The following is an 11,850-nucleotide window of genomic DNA, read 5'->3' as shown; positions in this document are numbered from 1 at the left end:
GCTGCCCCTGGCTTAGAGAGTTCTTGCTCACTGAGTCTCTCCAAGTTCTCAAGGAGAGGAATTTGCCAGCTGTACATGCAAGGGTGAGTGGGCAGTTCTTGATTGGATGAATAAATTGCTAGTTGTTATAAGGTTCAAAGGTTATATTAGTTTCCAACACAGAATGTGAACATGATAAAATGAGTTGAAAACACAGAACACAAGCAGCATACATGTTTTCTTCACAGCAGTGGCATTTGCAAAACAAAATAAAAAAGACTTGAAAACATGACATATAACCAAATGTTATTTAATATTTTAAAAAGTAACACAATCCAAAATGGATATTTCACACAACACTACATAAACAACATGAACACAATATTACCATATGGAGGGACTTTCAAATATAGACTTACAAAAATCCCTGTCCTTTTTTTCCTTTTAAGTTATTATACTAAGCATGACAAGTTATCATCATTTACAATATGGTACACTGACACAATAAAAACCATGTCACAAATGTGCTGTTATAAATCAGTAACGTTAAGGGAAGACATTTCATGAACTGTAATTATTTCATATGAAATACTATACAATATAAACAGAACATCCAGCTTGGATGACCTTTACAGCAACCAGAGACCAAGTAATTTTTATTTTTTTTCAGTGCAAACACATTTAAACAAGGCAGTCTTGGTTGCAAAACTCCCTTCTAGCATACAGTAAGTCCCACTTGCATTTATTAACTCATTTAAACCTAATGCAACAGTCACATTCAGTCACTCACAGAAGGTTACCTGGAGAATTATGATCCCTTTAAATGTAAGCCTCTTGTTTGTACAGAAGTTAATATTTGTGCCAATTACTCCCATGGGCCCTATTCAGATCCTTTTTGCTCACAGGTGGGTGTCTGATGTAATTTCATACATGTATGAAAAACTGTAAACTATTGAGTTTTTACTGTTGAGCACAGTTGTTTTCTAGCATCAAGGGGTGTGCGTGTGTGAATTACATGTAGATAGAGCAGAATTTCATAGGGTGCCTTTCATGATCCAGAACAACTCAAAGTTGCAGAGGCACTCAGGTGAGTTTGTGAAGTGTGTATATACCAAATATTTAACAAGATGAGAGCTTGGCAGGTCCAGAATACTCTACATAATGGCTCTATGCCAAACTATGTCCTGAGCCATTCTACCCAACATAAATTCACTGCCCCTCTGCCATCTTGTGGACAGACAAACAGACTGATACAGGTGGCCTTCCATCATTATTACCTCTGTAGCTTATACAGGAGCCATTGTACTGTACAGGCTAACTTCTCCAGAGTTGTGAACATTGCCTTTGTCACACAATACTGGAACAGCCACCATATTGATGCCTAACCATAGGAAACTCACAGATGATTTCATTCTAGCAGGTAGCTGTTAGCGGGTAGTGGGCTTGACTAACCCCTCCCCAAATTGTCACCAGACAGAAGGTGAGTCAGCAGTCATGTATGGTAGCAGATTAGGCACTTTATGTTTAAACCCCCTCTTCTTTGCAGCCCAAGGCAGCTTGCAAATACTGTGAGTGACAGGTCTGTTACACAGCATATTTTGTTTAAGGGATGATATAGTCATCCTTCCATATCTATTTTATGCTGCATTTATTGAATACACATCACAAAAACACTTTCATGCACTCCCTCTGTTGGGCTGATCTGGAACTATTTTCCTGACGTGTTAATGTGTTTATATCAGTAATGATAAAACTTTTGTTTAACATTTCAAATATTTAAACCATTGTAGAACAATGGGGTTGAGTACTGATGTTAATTTCAATTAAATTAAGCAAGTTTTGCACCAATGGAAGTGGAAATAGATTGGAATGATAATATTTAACAGTATCATATATCGTACCATCCCTTCTTTAATCTCATTGCTCAACTCCAGTGATAGCATCTCGCAAACTCAAACGTAAACTGTGAGGAATGAGAACCTGCATCTAGCAACTGGTTTCTGCATATGCTCTCAGAAAGGCAGTGATGATCGTTGGATAGGAAAAGGAGAGAGCCTAGATTGTCTATCAGGTAGGGAGGAGCTGTATTGCGCTTTGGAGGAGCTGAAAGAGGCACACATCAGATAATCTGGATTGAGACAATTATCCGGGTCATTAGGGCTAACAGTAAAAAATGAATGGGCAGTATTTCTATTTAATAGCAATGTTTTTTTGGAGGAGCAGAGAGAAGTATAACTACAATTGTTTACCAAGCTCAGTAATTTCACATTAGGAATAGCCCTGTGTAAAATGTGTGTGTTTTTAAAATGTTTTGTTTGTGGCACTTTCAGTTTTCAGTAAGGATAGTGGTTATGCTGCTGAAAGCAAAGCATTTTTGGCACTGTGGAAAAAGCCAGTTCAAGGCTCCAAGTCCCTCCTCCTCTCCTTGTGCATTAACAGTTTAAAAGACATTTGGCAGCATGCAGAGTTACCCTTCTGCCAAAGCAAGGAACCGCTGGATGTAACCCTAACTTTGTAGCGGTAAGATTACTCATTTTAAATATTAAACTAATATTGATTGCTGGCAGAAAGAAGCCAGAAAGCTGTGATTGATTATTGTAAATAGGCAGCCATAGGGTGCACTGAAACACAATAGACTCAAGTTCAATAAGGGCATTTCTGTATATGACAAGTCTGTGGCACTATCACCCCAAACCTAAGAACACTTACTTGGAAGCAAGCCCCATTGATTACAATGGAATTCATTTCTACTAGTTATTGTCTGTGAAGTACTTGAGCTCCTCAGGTAAAAGGCACAATATCAGTGCAATATATTACCACTGCTTCATGAGCTGCTCTTTACATGAAACGTGATTACTTTTGCTAAAAATAAAGTAACTGCCACTTCTTCTGAGTCCAGGCTATTGCAGGTGTTTTACTGAGGGCAAGAATGCTTTTTAAACTGTGCCGTTATTTTACCAACCTGCCAATTATCCTCAGAGCTACCTGTGTTCAGTGTGTCCATGAGTACACTGCACAAGTTTGGGATCACGAATGGGATTCAACATCCTGTAAGGCCGGAATCCTAAGCACACTTACTTTTATGTAAATCCCACTGCAATCAGTAGGACCTACTTCTGAGTAAACATTTATAGGATTGTGCTGCCAGTCTTAGTTTTCCTGTTTTTCCAGAAAGTGGTAAAGTCAGGCTAGAAAATAAAATCTGAAAATGTTAGGATGGCTCTGCCAAGGACTTCCAGTGGCTGGGGAGTGTGTTCAATCCTAGGTGCTGTTCCTTGACTCCAACTTCCCTCATGGTGAGCAAAAACAGAACAGTTTGTAATCCAGCTCTTCTTGGTGCAGAATCTGGATTTTTTAGGCACCGAGCATTCACAACCCTGAGTATAATGGGCATAGTATTATTGTAGCAATTTCAAAGATACTAACAAACTGCTCCTCCAATCCTGTTTATTATTTCTTGGTTTGAATATATTGATATATTTTGGTTTGAATAAAACTATAAATATGTATCTGGAACTTGTATAAAAATTATAGCTGTTGAAAGACAGCTGCATTCTTTATTTTTGCTTCTTTAGTTTTGCATTAAAAGAACGCTCCTGTAATTAGCTGCTTACCAGCTCCTCTCTATTTTGCCTAAAATATCTGAAGGGGAAGAAAGACATCTATTCTTTATTTTGGTGATTCTATTACTGCTACCACTAATGTCAGAACTTCAGACAATTTATTCCACTGCGAAAACATTTGGACTTTGTAGTATTTACTTCTCAAGATGCATGAAAATGAGGAAGTGGAGAGTGCGTTACACCAGTGGTTGATTTAGAGGCAGATAATAAACAGATTTAGTTGAGCTCTGGAGTGATATGTTGCCATACAGGAAGGCAGAATAGAGCCCAAACAGAGGCAGTAAAATACCTGGTGTGTCTTCTGCTAAGCCCCAAAATGCCAATCATATTCCATATACTGTATATATTAACAGGCTTCTAAATTACAACCAACACAACTTTCTACCAGGTAGAAACTTCAGCAGAAATGGAAAGACAAAGGACAATTTTGACCCCCTTTTTGTTTATCTAAAGGATTCTATGAACATTGTATTAAATCTCATACTACTAAAGCCAAAAGCCAATTGAATACAGTAACAGGAAATCATGGCAATGAAAAATGACTTCATACGCAAGCACCGACACACAAGAGAACGTCATGGCCTTTTTCTTCATAGAGTTTTTAACGTTGCTCTTAACAATACCCTTTTTAAAAACATGTTGCTGCATTTCATCAAATTCATGGAGGTAGTTATATGTGTAAAAAAATTTTTTTTACCATAAAAGTAACATGTTGTATTATAATAATACATATCAAGTGTGCAAAATGCCGACAGATTTGTGTTGACCCTTTAAAGTTGAACACAACATAGAGATTCAATGCATTCTGGTTCTGTAAACCTTTCAGCTGATACATTAGGAGGAGAATGATAATCAACCGTATAATACAATGACCTTATAATGATTTCATCACAGGATAACAGTGACAAAAACACTTAAGCTCCACTCCTGTGGGGATACAATGATAATCTCAAGATGGGCTTTCCTTAAATTTTTTTAAAAGAATGCACAATAAGAATGTTTCTTTTTGTAACTTCTGTTTATATTTTCATGTTCCAAGAGTCACATTAACGCTAATAAAATGCCATAAACATATTCCTGGCCAAAAGCCATGCCAACATTAACAGGACCCTTTTAAAGCTTGATTTTGGGAAACTTCAAATGTTGCCCAGGGAGAATTTATTGTATAACATTGGAATGATGTCTTCTGTATAACTGCTACATGTATCCATTTCAATAATTGTAACTAATGGAAGAGTATTCCCCATATGTGGTAATATCTTCCTCATTCACATTTTAATACTGCATTTTAATCTTTGCTTTCAACTATAAATTAAGATATCATTTCAACAATGTTATTTAGTGAACTGATACATACTATAAATATCAGAGTAAACCTGAAACAAAACAAACAAAAAAATCATATAATCAACTACTGTATACTTATAGCAATTTCCTCCTAGAAACCTAATGACTCTGGAGTCTGCATGTATTAAATATTCCCAGAGTTACAAATGTAAGCAATAAGATTTGTCAGGCAATGCATTTCTGAGTTATTACAACACAGCTCTGAAGGTGTTTATAAGGCAGGAGGCCAGTGACTAACCAACCAAGCATCATAACAACCTCCATTTACATGCACTGAACCATCTTACTGCTTGTAGCAAATATAATTTATACATGATAATAAAGAAAGCATCTAGACCTGATACTTTACTGGTTGTTCTGGATACAAGGGCTGCAACTCAAAACTGCACAGGACTCTGAAGGCTCAGTGTGCACAATGAGATTACACGTATAGATTATGTCCTCACACCAGTGGGAACAGGGTAGGCCCTGCTTGTACAGAATTCCAATAAGCACAACTGAGTCCTTGTATGTGTACCAGAGCCCCTGATTGGCAATGCAATAATCTACTCCAGTGAAAACTGAACCAATTGTGCCAGTATTTATAAAGCTATTTCATAAGCACCTGAAAGGTGTTTAGGAACTGTTTAATGTAAAAGTGCACCTTCAGAAGATAGCACAGAATACAAGTGAAGCTTGAACAGGTTGTACAAATTTTCTGCAGTGCCTGATGACAATACTGTCTTTAATGGCAAGCTTGTTTATATTGCCTTGGTATCAACAAAAGACAGATAGTGTAAATGTCAATGCATACAACCATTTACACTGCTTCTAATATTTCTTGCTGTATTTTATTCTTCCTCTTGTACCACCATTATGATGGTTTGAAAGCAGTTCTGTGGTCTGGGGTTGCATAAATATCTGAGAGCAGAATTTGGCCCTTTATACTTTTCAAGTTTATTCTTGAAATTGTGGATCTCTCTAAAAATGAATCTAGAATAGGTATTTTTTTAAAAAATAAATTACTTTGGATTAGCGATTTCAGGACATACACATTAGATATAATAAACCTGTGGATATAGAACCTTTGCTATCAACTTTGTGAGATGCACAAAAGAGGTATAGCGATGTATTTTATTTAGCTAACTTTTGTTGATAAAAAGTTTAGCAAGTTTTTGAGTACATCAATAAATTTGTGTTATCTCTCATTCTCTCAAAACAGGAAAGTAATCGCTTTCTTTTCTTTATCAGCAATCCTTTTGGACACATTTAATTTTAACTCATATGATTTTTTTTTTAAACTAAGTATTTCCATACAATGTTCACTCACAAAAAATGTGATTCAATAAAAAGGCCTGAAGTTTATTAGTCTCTAAATCTGTTCTCTACAGTGTATGCTAGTTTCAATAGCCTAATTTAGGCACTCTAAAAGCTACATAAAATAGAAATATAATATGTCCTTCCATAGAAAGAAATAAATTCTTCAGGCCATTATTCATCATTTGTATCACAAAGAGCTTTCTTCTTTTTCTTCTTCTTCTAGTTTTAACAAATTATTTTGATACTAATAGAAATTTGGGGTAACAAGTGGAGTGACCACCTTAACTTGATTTATACTTTAGAAAACCCACCACCACCACTTTATCTCCTCTCACTTAAGACTTCTCTCACTTAGATGGCAATCCTATATATGCTTACTTGGGAGTAAGTTCCATTGAAATAAATGGAATTTACCTCTAAGCAGACATGCACAGGATTACGCTGTAAGAGATGTGCCTCAATAAAAATTAAGTTTCTCCTACCTCACCTTCCATTTAAAATCTTATATATTCCTGTTTACAACCAGGGAAAATTAAGAAATAAGTTTTAGGTAAGCATCTCATACTTTTTAAAGAAATCAAACAAAGCAAAAATAGATAACATCTCCATTATCTCCCACCGCTTCCCACATCTTTAAAACATGACCTCTTTTGACTTACTTTTGCTATGGATTCTTGCAAGATCATGTCATGAAAACTCACAGTGAAAATGACAGATGTATAAATAATTCACAGGTAGAGCAGAGGTCTTCCCTAGTCTTGTTTGGCTTTGTTCTCCCTCAAGGTGACCCCTGGTTGTTTACTTTAAAGAAGGCTCAGTCTATAAAGGAAAAGCATCAACTCTGGCAAAGAGTTTAACCAGTGGTAGGGGGCATCACATATCTGTGGCATTTTTAAATGAAGTTGGCAACTGCATGACATTGAAAATGCAGATTACACTTACAGTGTCTAGACTTTCATATATGTGCTCAATTACGATTAAGTGAAGCAAAAGTGTACATATTATCTCTACTGCTATTCTGTTGCTACAGAGCCGCAAACGTGAAAAGCAATACCTCGAAATAAAGACTTCTTTGTTGCCCCTAGCCTACATAGCAGCACAGTTTAGGTAAACACAAAAACTGTGCGGTCGAGATGCCTGGTTTAATTTTTCCTCCCAAAGACGTAAACATCAGTCCCAGCGCCGTAAACTTTACTGTATAGGATGAAACAGAAGATCTGAGGCAGAAGCACTATCAAACACTTGTAACAGAAGCTTGCAGGCAATTAGCAGGTTTCTGCAGTTTTTCAGTTTCACTTGTTGGAGGGTCTGCAGATGGTCGGAAGCTGAACACTGGACCTGCACCACCATGCGCAGGACTGAGAGCTGGATTCTGACGTCGGTTGCTTTCAACAATACTTGAAGTGTTAGAAGCTAAGCTCTCACGAGTACTAAAGGAAAAAGAGAAAAGAAATACGCATAATGTCTATACATATGCATCTGTCAACCAGCAGGAAAAAGAGGGTGGCAAGCGGATATAAACTTCAGAATCTTGGGAAATGAATTTCAGTTTTCATTTCATTTATTTAAAAGTGTCTATTCTTATGATTGTAAGCTGCAAAGTATGCTAGCAGTGTCTCCTGAAAACAAAATGGAGGCTCTGACGTAATCAGAGGATGGACCTTCAGTGTTTTGTGTAGCTGTTAGGCCCTTGTCAGTACTAGTAGGAATAGAACAAATTATGCAAAATAAGCAGATAAGCAACATTTATAGCACTTTCTTATGACATACTTCTGAGCTTTTTAATCTATTCCCTGCTCCTAATTCAGAATGCGATCTGGAAGGAGGCATTTGGGTTGAATGCATCAGCTCCAAATTCTCTCCCAGGATATCAACCAGAGACTCCGGAACTGGGGATCAGCCCTAAGCCAGAGACCCTAGAGCTTGGGATCTCAAAAACCTTGAGCCAGAGCTTCTCAATGAACCAGCCTCAAGAATGTCCAGAACCTCACACTTTCCTGACCCTGCACCTCAGCACTGACAACAGGCTAGAGGCATGCAACAGAGAAGAAATGGAGTTCAAAACCGAAGACCAGAGTGATGCCTCTAAACTTAAGTCTCTCTGCTTTCCAGATAGGAAGATGGAGTCTGGGAAGGGCAGTCTGGGTCTGGAGGTATTTAAAACCTCATGGTTTGCCAGGGCACATTATACATACCCATGCTTTCCAGGGCTCTGCAACTCAGCCCAGGGGGCATCAACTTGGGAGATAGATCAGGAGACCTCTTCCTGTAGAACTAGGGCCACCTTTTTGCATTTGCTCTTTTGGGGTTTTAGTGGGGGGGGGGGGGAGAACCACCACCAAACGTTTAAAAAAGATGTTTCAAAAGAACTCTAGAAGATAATCTACAGTCAGCATAATTAAATAAGTAGAAAATATAGTTCTGAGCTAAGTAGATTGGCATTTTGTAACCTGGAATATTATCCTTGTTATTGTTATTAGTTAATACTTGAAATACATGGTTCAAGGAATACTGAGCCCATGTCAGAATGTTGAATTTGTCATTCAGGTGAGACAAACAATAGATCCATATTGCAGGTGAAATATAGCACTTTTCCATTCCAGGCTGGTACACTCAAGAAAAGGGTCACTCTGGATCAGCTGTGTGGCTGCATGACTGAGCAAAGATATTTATTTATTTATTTATTTATTTATTTATTTTATTAGATTTGTATGCTGCCTTTCTCCCTGAAGGGCACCCAAGGCGGCTAACAATCAAGTTAAAATGCAAGGCAACAGATAAACATTAAAAATACAAAACACTTAAAAACAATTAAAGCAAGATAAAATACATAGCAGCAGATTGAAAGCACACAGTAAAAGACATAATTTATAAATTTATAAAAACAGCCCTTATAGTGACTCGAAGGCTTTCCTGAATAAAAAAGTCTTCAGGCCCCGCTGGAATATTAATAATGAGGAAGCTGCTCTCAATTTAAAGGGGAGGGAATTCCATAGTGCAGGTGCCACCACTGAAAAGGCCCTGTTTCTGGCTGCTATTCCCTTCACCACTCTCAATGACGGGACAACCAACAGGGCCCCTTCTGATGACCTTAGAGAACAGACCGGATTATACGGAAGAAGGCGCTCTCTCAAATACACTGGTTCCAAGCTGTTTAGGGCTTTAAAGATAACCAGCACCTTGAATTCAGCCCGGAAATGAATGGGCAGCCAGTGCAGCCACCAGAGTAGCGGTGTGACAGAGTCAAACTGCCGACCCCCAGCAACTACCCGAGCCGCTGCATTCTGCACTAGTTGTAGCTTCCGGACCATCTTCAGGGGCAGCCCCACGTAGAGCGCGTTACAATAATTTAATCTTGATGTCACTATGGCATGGACCACCGTGGCCAGATCCGCCCAAGACAGGTACGGCCGCAGCTGGTGCACCAGCCGAAGCTGGGCAAAGTTACCCCAGGCCACAGTCGACACCTGGACATCCAGGAGGAGCTGCGAGTCCAGGAGAACCCCCAAGCAGCAAACCTGCTCTTTCAGGGGGAGTGCAACCCCATTCAGAGCAGGGTGATAGTCCAGCACCTGCATCGTGAATTTCTGCACCAGGAGGACCTCTGTCTTGTCCGGATTTAATCTCAGCTTGTTCGCCCTCATCCAGATCCCACCTGCCTCCAGGCAATGCTCCAGGACAGAGACAGCCACCCTGGAGTCAGGTGGAAAGGAGAGATAGAGCTGAGTGTCATCTGCATACTGATGGCACCCAATTCCAAATCCCCTGATGACCTCTACCAGCGGTTTCATGTAGATTTTAAACAACATGGGGGACAATATAGAACCCTGTGGCACCCCATACCTCAAGGGCCAGGGTGCCGAACAGAAGTCCCCCAATACCACCATCTGGGACCTGTCAGCCAAAAACGACTGGAACCACTGCAAAACAGTGCCCCCGATCTCCACCTCGGCAAACCATCCCAGAAGGACACCATGGTGAATGGTGTCTAAAGCCGCTGAGAGGTCCAAAAGTACTAGCAAGGATGCACTCCCTCCGTCCAGCCCTCAGCGTAGGTCATCCATCAAGGCGACCAAGGCTGTCTCCGCCCCAAAGCCAGGCCTGAAGCCAGATTGAAAGGGATCCAGATAATTCGCTACATTCAGGATCCTCTGGAGCCAAGACACCACAACCCGCTCGATCACTTTGCCCAGAAATGGGAGGTTCGAGACTGGCCAATAATTATCCAACATAGAGGGGTCCAGAGAGGGCTTTTTCAGAAGGGGGCGAACCACTGCTTGCTTTAATGCCAGAGGCACCACCCCCTCCCTCAAAGAATGAATTTACTACCCTCTCTGTCCACTCGGCCAGTCCCTCCCGGGCAGATCTAACCAGCTATGCTGGGCACGGATCCAGCGGGCAGGCGGATGGCCTCACACTCCAAAGGATCCTGTCCACATCCTCAGGTTCTACAAGCTGAAAAGAATCCCACAAAACAGGATTGACAGGTGCCACGGGGACATCACTAGACATTGTCAACATGGAGTCCAAGTCGTGGCAAATCCGAGCGATTTTATCCGCAAAGTGCCTGGCAAAGGCATTACAGCGGACCTCCGTGTGGTCCTCCTGATTCACTGATGGGGTCTGATGGAGGAGATTCCGCACCACATGGAACAGTTCCGCTGGCTGGCTATGTGCAGATGTGATAGTGGCAGAGAAGAAGAAGCGCTTCGCTGCCACTATCGCTACAGAGTAGGCCCTGTAGTGGGCCCTAGCCTGTGTCTGGTCGGATCTGTCACAAGTCTTCCTCCACTGTCGCTCAAAACGCCTACCCTGCCGCTTCATCCTTTGAAGCTCCTCGGTAAACCAAGGAGCCACTTTGACTCTGCTGGCTGGGAGGCGCCACTCAGGAGCAATCTCATCCACAGCCCTGGCCATCTCTGTGTTCCAGAGATCAACCAGAGCCTCAGATGAGTCACTGGCCTTAGCAGCAGGAAAATCCCCCAGAGCCCTCAGGAAACCATTTGGATCCATCAGTCTATGGGGGCGAACCATACAATAAGGTCCTCCGCCTCTGCGGAGACAGGAGGCCGCAACAAGTCTAAACCTTACCAGGAAGTGATCTGTCCATGACAACAGAGTGATGCTGATCTCCTCCACATCCAGATCACCATCCCTTTGCCCAGAGAAAAACACCAGGTCTAGCATGTGTCCAGCCTCATGGGTTGGGGTAGAGATCTTTTGTGACAGGCCCATGGTTGCCATGGCGGCCATGAAATCCTGAGCTGCGCCTACCTCTAGGGCCTTGGTGTGCACACTGAAGTCCCCCAACACCAATAGGCGGGGGGCCTCCAATGCAACGTCCAAGATCAACCCAGTCAGCTCAGGCAGGGAGACTGTTGGGCAGCAAGGCGGACGGTACACCAACAGAATCCCAATCCTGTCCCGCCCTTCCAATGAGACATATAGACACCCAAACCCAGTGAATTGCCGGACAGGGCTCCTGGCAAGGGAGATGGACTCCTGACAGACTATCGCGACCCCCCTCCCCATCCCTGCAGTCGTGGCTGCTGCACTACCCGGAAACCCGGAGGACAAAGCTGGGAAAGATTCACTCCTCCCG

At 41.2% G+C, this 11,850-nt stretch overlaps 1 protein-coding gene across 3 annotated transcripts in view; it reads right to left on the bottom strand.

Annotated features, from left to right (window-relative positions):
* Positions 1-273: 273 nt before the first annotated feature.
* STOX2 (storkhead box 2) overlaps positions 274-11,850 on the bottom strand; it is a 114,817-nt gene continuing 103,240 nt past the window's right edge. For all 3 annotated transcript variants that reach the window (XM_066632217.1, XM_066632216.1, XM_066632218.1), the window contains exon 4: positions 274-7,678. In XM_066632217.1, the coding sequence (XP_066488314.1) occupies positions 7,483-7,678 (196 nt within the window). In that variant the 3' untranslated portion in view covers positions 274-7,482. The remainder of the gene's footprint in view (positions 7,679-11,850) is intronic.

The sequence above is a fragment of the Tiliqua scincoides genome, chromosome 6, assembly GCF_035046505.1.
Source record: "Tiliqua scincoides isolate rTilSci1 chromosome 6, rTilSci1.hap2, whole genome shotgun sequence".
In the NCBI taxonomy this organism is placed as follows: domain Eukaryota; kingdom Metazoa; phylum Chordata; class Lepidosauria; order Squamata; family Scincidae; genus Tiliqua; species Tiliqua scincoides.
The sequence above is the reverse complement of the archived record's forward strand: the minus strand, read 5'-3'. Positions and strand labels throughout refer to the sequence as shown.